Source organism: Apodemus sylvaticus, chromosome 9 (genome assembly GCF_947179515.1).
Source record: "Apodemus sylvaticus chromosome 9, mApoSyl1.1, whole genome shotgun sequence".
Taxonomy (NCBI): domain Eukaryota; kingdom Metazoa; phylum Chordata; class Mammalia; order Rodentia; family Muridae; genus Apodemus; species Apodemus sylvaticus.
In genome coordinates, this window is record NC_067480.1 from 101,559,070 (window position 1) to 101,568,256 (window position 9,187).

The 9,187-nt window shown below is 45.8% G+C and overlaps 2 protein-coding genes across 3 annotated transcripts; both read left to right on the forward strand.

The window, feature by feature from the left end:
* The first annotated feature begins 3,592 nt into the window (after window positions 1-3,592).
* Window positions 3,593-5,696, forward strand: LOC127692838 (THO complex subunit 4-like). Of its 2 annotated transcripts, none has more exons than XM_052193437.1 (2): window positions 3,593-4,266; window positions 5,651-5,696. In XM_052193437.1, the coding sequence occupies exons 1-2, from the start codon at window positions 3,593-3,595 to the stop codon at window positions 5,694-5,696; spliced, it is 720 nt and encodes a 239-aa protein (XP_052049397.1). The 2 variants fall into 2 exon arrangements, with proteins under 2 accessions (XP_052049397.1, XP_052049398.1); XM_052193438.1 differs by having other exon boundaries at window positions 3,593-4,260.
* Window positions 5,697-8,238: 2,542 nt separating this feature from the next.
* LOC127692837 (THO complex subunit 4-like) lies at window positions 8,239-8,967 on the forward strand (the record flags this gene model as incomplete). The annotated part of the gene is made up of 1 exon (XM_052193436.1): window positions 8,239-8,967. A coding segment is annotated over exon 1 (729 nt), but the record flags the coding sequence as incomplete, so codon positions are not given.
* Between the last annotated feature and the right edge of the window lie 220 nt (window positions 8,968-9,187).

The following is a 9,187-nucleotide window of genomic DNA, read 5'->3' on the forward strand; positions in this document are numbered from 1 at the left end:
ACAGGCATTCTAGGGTACTAAAGTAGTAATTCACCTTCACCTTGGAGACTGATTTCTTTGGTGGTTGTTGTAATCATCAAAGTAGAAGGTGGAATAAGATTGCATTCTCTGGGCCTGTGGGGGGAAGAGCGTGCCTCAGTGGACCCATGCAGAGGCAACCCTACACCCAGAGGGACCACCCACAGGATGGTATAGCATGGAAGAGAGTTTCTTTGGGGCATGGGGAAGGGAGTTGATGGGGAGAGTTAAGAGGCAGAGAGGAGGAGAGAAGTAGAAGCTGGCCAGGACCGTATGTGGAGGGAGTGGGGACCGGAAAGGAAAATGGAAGAGCCAAAGAGGGCAAGAGAATGAGAGGATGAGAGAGAGAGGGAGAAGAGGGGCAAGCAGCCCCTTTGATATGGGTCAGAGCTACCTGGCCATGGCCAGGTAAGCGTGGGGTGGAGCTGAGAAAGGCCACAATCAGTCGTGATAGAATAATCTTTACACAGTTTGGGTCTCTGTGGGTCTGGGCTCAAGAGTGAAGGCCAAAGCTCATGGTATTTGCCTCTTAAAAACATTCACAAGTATGGCCTACGAATATTGTTGTCACCCAAGAGAGTGGAATTAAAGCTGGCCTCAAAGCCACTTCCATGGTATATTATATTCCAGTGCTTCAATAGAGCTAGGTTTCTCAATCTTGCCTGGGAGTCAGCAAATATTCTACATCTCAGGGTCTTAGAGTGATATCTGGGGACCATGTAGTTTACTAGCAAGGAATAGATAGTGTCATTGCTCATTGGGAGTAAACTAGAATTTGGGGTTTTCATATACAAGGGCAGACCAGTTCAATCCCCTTGAATGTTTACAGACTAAACCATTCAGGAAATGGTGGCAGGCACAAATCTGCTTAACCATTGGCCAGCCTGTGACTGCAACTCGAATGGCAAACAGTTCATTTGACTCGGGTCTTTTAAGAGGTCATTGCGATGGGTGTCGAAAGCAGAAAGCAAAACAAAAAAAAAAAAAACAGAACAACAACAACAACAATGACAACCACAACAACCATGCTAGCAAAGCATCTCAAGAAGAGGTCTGGTCTAATTTCAAAAAGCTGATAGGTGTGGTGCTGAATGTGCCGTGAGGTGATCATGATTAGGTCACTTTTTGGTTTCCTTGTTTGTTTGTCTTTGTTGTTTATTTGGTTTTGGTTTGTGTTTGTTTTCTGTTTTGTTCTTTGTTTTGTTTAATCCCAGCATTAAATGGGATTAAAGGTGTGTGCCACCACTGCTGGGCAATTAGATCACTTCTGATCCACATCTCCAGGCAGGCAGACACACACCTTTAATCCCAATCTTGCCTTGAGGACATCCAATCAGGAGAGATTCTAATCTAATCCAAACTGGGCCACACCTCCTTCTCAAAGCCTATATAAAGACAGGGAAGAAGGAGCTTTTCCTCTTTGCCTGCTTGCTCTCACCTTGCTAGCAAGTCCATTCCTTCACCGGGATCCCAGCATCTCTACTGAAGACCAGTTGAGACCTCCAGCCTTGTGGACTGAGTGGATTCTGGAACTCTGAACTTTCCATCATCATAGCAAACCACTGGATTAGTGGGACCACACCTTGTAAGTCATTCAACTCAATCCCCTTTCTGTATGTATGTAGAGATTCATTCTGTAAGTTGTGCTTCTCTAGAGAGAACCCTGACTACCATAGTGATGATGCTTTTCATTTCAAAGATTTAGAAGAAAGATACTTGTCTCAAAACTATTTCTCTGAGCTGGGCATAGTGGCCCATGGGTTGATGTCTCACTACTCTGTAGAGGGAGTTAAGCAAATCTAGGATTCTGAGGCCAGCCTGGGCCATAGATCAACTACTAGGCTACAGAGTCTGACTAGGTCTTAAAGGGAACCCAAACAAACAAACCAATGTTCTCTCTCTGCACCATTAAAGACACTGAGATGAATCTGAGAATGGGACCCAGTGAGTTGCATTCCAATGGAATCGATGGCAGAGCCCAGTGTCTAGAACACTAAGCCCCCCGTATCTCCAAGCCTTCCTTCTTTTAGTATACACTCCATACATTTTATTCTCCTTCTTAAGATCCTTCCAGGAGGGTTCCAAGAGGGTCTCCATGGCCGAGTACTTGCGTGCAGTACCCATGTGTGCAGCCATGGGTGAGATGCCCAGCAATAAACACAAGTAGTAGCTGTCTGTCTTTGTGACACCCCTCTAGAGGACAGTCTCTGATTCCCCCTATGTTGCAGTCACAGAATCTTGGGATGTGTGTCCATTTTTTTATTTTTTTTATTTTTTGGCTCTGCTGTTGTTTCTTTCTTTGTTTCTTTGTTTTCTGTTTTTTCCTATCTAATGGGAGGAGTTTAGAGATGGTGTTCTGTTTCTTTAGGTGTCAAAAGCTTTCACCGAAGCACTTGGGAGACAGAGGCAGGCAGATCTCTGAGTTGGACGCCACCTCTGCTCTACAGCGTGTTCCCCCACGATACCTACATAAAAGAAAGCCAACTGATTTAAGAGGTAAGAGGGACTCTGGGAGAAGGCTATGAAAAAATGAAGCTTTCAGTCAGATTAGTGGGTTTCACAGAGAATTAGCCACAGTATTTTCTTTAGGCATCTAGGTTACAGCTCCCAAACATTGCTTTCATTGTTATCCTGTCTCTTTATAGGGGATGATGATTTGTGGTGTGAACAAAAAAAAATCCCAACACTTAAACTTAACATTCAACTCTATATTGTACTCGCTTTTAAGTAACGTTGTCATTTTGAAATTGTGTATTTTGGAGGTTTATACTTATCATTCTACTTATGATTGTTTCCATGTTTTTATCTTCTGTAGATAAAATATACAGATAGTGTTGTTGTTGTTGTTGTTGTTGTTTTTTCTCTAGTTTCAGTCGTACTAGGCTGCCCTGGACAGTCTAGAGCTGTCTAGGTGTAGTAGCAGGATGTCATCTAACTTGAAAAGGTCCTCCTGTCTCTGCCTCTTGAGGGCTGGGATCAAAAGCATTGGCCACCACACTGAACCTTTTTTTTTTCCCCTTTAGTTTACTCTATTTTGTTTGTGACAGTGTTCCCCTATGCAAACCTGGACAATGCGGTTATATTTTATTTTCTGTTCAAATTCCTCAAATTCCTTTCTGGTTTGTTTGGTGGTGTGTTGGTACAGGAGTCAGGTAGAGCTCAGAAGACTTGGATGGGTGAATTGTCTCCTCGATAGGTATTGGTTCCCAGAGACTGGCCTCAGCTCATTGGGTTTGCCTGTTCAGATGTTTCCAATGTTGTTTGGAAAGTGTGGTGTTAAGAGTTGTATAGGAAGCACTCTGAGTAGGCCAGAAATGTAATTAAGCACTTCTATCACTTACCAAACAATCAGGAGGAGATACAGCCACCTGTAATGGTTTCAATTGAAACCTTTGTCGATAAAGAGTGTTCCTGTTGAAAATTCTTGTTTTTCCTCATCAAGTTCTCAGGACCTCTTCCCTGTTGCTCAGTGATTTACTATGCTAAAAGCACCAGGGAGAGACTTTGAACATAAGGTTAAACCTTTGTTTTCAAAACAGGTGGGCTCGATCTGATGCCCGAATCCACACTGGCGATGGCCGACAAAGTGGACATGTCTTTGGATGACATCATCAAGCTGAACCGGAGGCAGCAAGGAGGTCCCTCGTGGGGCCGGGGTCGCAGAGGGGCCGGCTACCAGAACTTCCGTGGCTTCAAAGCAGGCGGCGGTGGTGAGCCTAGGAGGAAGCAGCCTGCCATGGCCCTGCGCGGCAGGAACCGGGTGGCACCATACAGCCACCAGAAGCAACGTCGAGACAAGTGGCAGCAGGACCTAGTCCACAGGGCCTTCGTGGGTGGAGCCAGCGTGGACAGCGGTGGGAAGCTGCTTGTGTCCAACCTGGACTTTGCAGTGTCCGATGCTGATATACAGGAAGTCTTTGCTTCATCCGGAACCTTGAAGAAAGCCACCGTGCACTATGATCGCTCTGGACAAAGTTTGGGGACAGCAGAGGTGCACTTTGAACGGGAAGCAGATGCCCTGAAGGCTATGCAAGAGTACAATGGTGTGCCTTTGGATGGCCGCCGCATGAAGATCCAGCTCGTCACATCCCAGATCCTTATGCAACCAAGACCTGCACAAAGCATCAACAGAGGAGGCATGACAAGAAACCCTGGCTCGGGAGGTTCGCGTGCCGGAGTCACCAGGAGAGGGACAAGTGGAGGCTACCAGGGACGAGCTAGAGGGGCCAGCAGCAACTCGAAGCAGCAGCTTACTGCAGAGGGGTTGGACGCACAGTTGGATGCTTATATGGAAAGCATGGACACTGACTGAGCAAATCCATGCGAGAAATGGGACCCAGAAGCCTCATCTGTGATGCCTAGGGGGAGGGAGGGAGGGAGGGTTGGCAACTGGACTGTGCAGACCATGGGGGATTTGGGTTTTGCTTCTTTGGATTTCTCCTCTTTTCCTTGCCTGTTTTCAAATAAAATCTACAATCTAATGTAATTTCTTTTTGCCTTTTTGTGTGTTTTAGTTTGATTTTTAACTCTGAAACAGACCTCTTTGGCCCTGACTTATCTTGGGGATACATTTTACTTGTTGCTGTTGTGTTGAAGGTAGCATTTTCACCTTTGCCATACTAAAAGGCAAAGGTGTGCTGGGGTGGGGGAACAGGCATTCTAGGGTACTAAAGTAGTAATTCACCTTCACCTTGGAGACTGATTTCTTTGGTGGTTGTTGTAATCATCAAAGTAGAAGGTGGAATAAGATTGCGTTCTCTGGGCCTGTGGGGAGAAGAGCGTGCCTCAGTGGACCCATGCAGAGGCAACCCTACACCCAGAGGGACCACCCACAGGATGGTATAGCATGGAAGAGAGTTTCTTTGGGGCATGGGGAAGGGAGTTGATGGGGAGAGTTAAGAGGCAGAGAGGAGGAGAGAAGTAGAAGCTGGCCAGGACCGTATGTGGAGGGAGTGGGGACCGGAAAGGAAAATGGAAGAGCCAAAGAGGGCAAGAGAATGAGAGGATGAGAGAGAGAGGGAGAAGAGGGGCAAGCAGCCCCTTTGATATGGGTCAGAGCTACCTGGCCATGGCCAGGTAAGCGTGGGGTGGAGCTGAGAAAGGCCACAAACAGTCGTGATAGAATAATCTTTACACAGTTTGGGTCTCTGTGGGTCTGGGCTCAAGAGTGAAGGCCAAAGCTCATGGTATTTGCCTCTTAAAAACATTCACAAGTATGGCCTACAAATATTGTTGTCACCCAAGAGAGTGGAATTAAAGCTGGCCTCAAAGCCACTTCCATGGTATATTATATTCCAGTGCTTCAATAGAGCTAGGTTTCTCAATCTTGCCTGGGAGTCAGCAAATATTCTACATCTCAGGGTCTTAGAGTGATATCTGGGGACCATGTAGTTTACTAGCAAGGAATAGATAGTGTCATTGCTCATTGGGAGTAAACTAGAATTTGGGGTTTTCATATACAAGGGCAGACCAGTTCAATCCCCTTGAATGTTTACAGACTAAACCATTCAGGAAATGGTGGCAGGCACAAATCTGCTTAACCATTGGCCAGCCTGTGACTGCAACTCGAATGGCAAACAGTTCATTTGACTCGGGTCTTTTAAGAGGTCATTGCGATGGGTGTCGAAAGCAGAAAGCAAAACAAAAAAAAAAAAACAGAACAACAACAACAACAATGACAACCACAACAACCATGCTAGCAAAGCATCTCAAGAAGAGGTCTGGTCTAATTTCAAAAAGCTGATAGGTGTGGTGCTGAATGTGCCGTGAGGTGATCATGATTAGGTCACTTTTTGATTTCCTTGTTTGTTTGTCTTTGTTGTTTATTTGGTTTTGGTTTGTGTTTGTTTTCTGTTTTGTTCTTTGTTTTGTTTAATCCCAGCATTAAATGGGATTAAAGGTGTGTGCCACCACTGCTGGGCAATTAGATCACTTCTGATCCACATCTCCAGGCAGGCAGACACACACCTTTAATCCCAATCTTGCCTTGAGGACATCCAATCAGGAGAGATTCTAATCTAATCCAAACTGGGCCACACCTCCTTCTCAAAGCCTATATAAAGACAGGGAAGAAGGAGCTTTTCCTCTTTGCCTGCTTGCTCTCACCTTGCTAGCAAGTCCATTCCTTCACCAGGATCCCAGCATCTCTACTGAAGACCAGTTGAGACCTCCAGCCTTGTGGACTGAGTGGATTCTGGAACTCTGAACTTTCCATCATCATAGCAAACCACTGGATTAGTGGGACCACACCTTGTAAGTCATTCAACTCAATCCCCTTTCTGTATGTATGTAGAGATTCATTCTGTAAGTTGTGCTTCTCTAGAGAGAACCCTGACTACCATAGTGATGATGCTTTTCATTTCAAAGATTTAGAAGAAAGATACTTGTCTCAAAACTATTTCTCTGAGCTGGGCATAGTGGCCCATGGGTTGATGTCTCACTACTCTGTAGAGGGAGTTAAGCAAATCTAGGATTCTGAGGCCAGCCTGGGCCATAGATCAACTACTAGGCTACAGAGTCTGACTAGGTCTTAAAGGGAACCCAAACAAACAAACCAATGTTCTCTCTCTGCACCATTAAAGACACTGAGATGAATCTGAGAATGGGACCCAGTGAGTTGCATTCCAATGGAATCGATGGCAGAGCCCAGTGTCTAGAACACTAAGCCCCCCGTATCTCCAAGCCTTCCTTCTTTTAGTATACACTCCATACATTTTATTCTCCTTCTTAAGATCCTTCCAGGAGGGTTCCAAGAGGGTCTCCATGGCCGAGTACTTGCGTGCAGTACCCATGTGTGCAGCCATGGGTGAGATGCCCAGCAATAAACACAAGTAGTAGCTGTCTGTCTTTGTGACACCCCTCTAGAGGACAGTCTCTGATTCCCCCTATGTTGCAGTCACAGAATCTTGGGATGTGTGTCCATTTTTTTATTTTTTTTATTTTTTGGCTCTGCTGTTGTTTCTTTCTTTGTTTCTTTGTTTTCTGTTTTTTCCTATCTAATGGGAGGAGTTTAGAGATGGTGTTCTGTTTCTTTAGGTGTCAAAAGCTTTCACCGAAGCACTTGGGAGACAGAGGCAGGCAGATCTCTGAGTTGGACGCCACCTCTGCTCTACAGCGTGTTCCCCCACGATACCTACATAAAAGAAAGCCAACTGATTTAAGAGGTAAGAGGGACTCTGGGAGAAGGCTATGAAAAAATGAAGCTTTCAGTCAGATTAGTGGGTTTCACAGAGAATTAGCCACAGTATTTTCTTTAGGCATCTAGGTTACAGCTCCCAAACATTGCTTTCATTGTTATCCTGTCTCTTTATAGGGGATGATGATTTGTGGTGTGAACAAAAAAAAATCCCAACACTTAAACTTAACATTCAACTCTATATTGTACTCGCTTTTAAGTAACGTTGTCATTTTGAAATTGTGTATTTTGGAGGTTTATACTTATCATTCTACTTATGATTGTTTCCATGTTTTTATCTTCTGTAGATAAAATATACAGATAGTGTTGTTGTTGTTGTTGTTGTTTTTTTTTCTCTAGTTTCAGTCATACTAGGCTGCCCTGGACAGTCTAGAGCTGTCTAGGTGTAGTAGCAGGATGTCATCTAACTTGAAAAGGTCCTCCTGTCTCTGCCTCTTGAGGGCTGGGATCAAAAGCATTGGCCACCACACTGAACCTTTTTTTTTTCCCCTTTAGTTTACTCTATTTTGTTTGTGACAGTGTTCCCCTATGCAAACCTGGACAATGCGGTTATATTTTATTTTCTGTTCAAATTCCTCAAATTCCTTTCTGGTTTGTTTGGTGGTGTGTTGGTACAGGAGTCAGGTAGAGCTCAGAAGACTTGGATGGGTGAATTGTCTCCTCGATAGGTATTGGTTCCCAGAGACTGGCCTCAGCTCATTGGGTTTGCCTGTTCAGATGTTTCCAATGTTGTTTGGAAAGTGTGGTGTTAAGAGTTGTATAGGAAGCACTCTGAGTAGGCCAGAAATGTAATTAAGCACTTCTATCACTTACCAAACAATCAGGAGGAGATACAGCCACCTGTAATGGTTTCAATTGAAACCTTTGTCGATAAAGAGTGTTCCTGTTGAAAATTCTTGTTTTTCCTCATCAAGTTCTCAGGACCTCTTCCCTGTTGCTCAGTGATTTACTATGCTAAAAGCACCAGGGAGAGACTTTGAACATAAGGTTAAACCTTTGTTTTCAAAACAGGTGGGCTCGATCTGATGCCCGAATCCACACTGGCGATGGCCGACAAAGTGGACATGTCTTTGGATGACATCATCAAGCTGAACCGGAGGCAGCAAGGAGGTCCCTCGTGGGGCCGGGGTCGCAGAGGGGCCGGCTACCAGAACTTCCGTGGCTTCAAAGCAGGCGGCGGTGGTGAGCCTAGGAGGAAGCAGCCTGCCATGGCCCTGCGCGGCAGGAACCGGGTGGCACCATACAGCCACCAGAAGCAACGTCGGGACAAGTGGCAGCAGGACCTAGTCCACAGGGCCTTCGTGGGTGGAGCCAGCGTGGACAGCGGTGGGAAGCTGCTTGTGTCCAACCTGGACTTTGCAGTGTCCGATGCTGATATACAGGAAGTCTTTGCTTCATCCGGAACCTTGAAGAAAGCCACCGTGCACTATGATCGCTCTGGACAAAGTTTGGGGACAGCAGAGGTGCACTTTGAACGGGAAGCAGATGCCCTGAAGGCTATGCAAGAGTACAATGGTGTGCCTTTGGATGGCCGCCGCATGAAGATCCAGCTCGTCACATCCCAGATCCTTATGCAACCAAGACCTGCACAAAGCATCAACAGAGGAGGCATGACAAGAAACCCTGGCTCGGGAGGTTCGCGTGCCGGAGTCACCAGGAGAGGGACAAGTGGAGGCTACCAGGGACGAGCTAGAGGGGCCAGCAGCAACTCGAAGCAGCAGCTTACTGCAGAGGGGTTGGACGCACAGTTGGATGCTTATATGGAAAGCATGGACACTGACTGAGCAAATCCATGCGAGAAATGGGACCCAGAAGCCTCATCTGTGATGCCTAGGGGGAGGGAGGGAGGGAGGGTTGGCAACTGGACTGTGCAGACCATGGGGGATTTGGGTTTTGCTTCTTTGGATTTCTCCTCTTTTCCTTGCCTGTTTTCAAATAAAATCTACAATCTAATGTAATTTCTTTTTGCCTTTT

What these genes read in the sequence shown, in the direction of transcription:
- LOC127692838 (XM_052193437.1), top strand. Translation starts at nt 3,593, where the DNA reads ATGGCCGACAAAGTGGACATGTCTTTGGATGACATCATCAAGCTGAAC. An exon ending in AGCAGCAACTCGAAGCAGCA is followed by an intron (nt 4,267 to 5,650) that starts GCTTACTGCAGA and finishes TGTCGAAAGCAG; the next exon opens with AAAGCAAAACAAAAAAAAAA.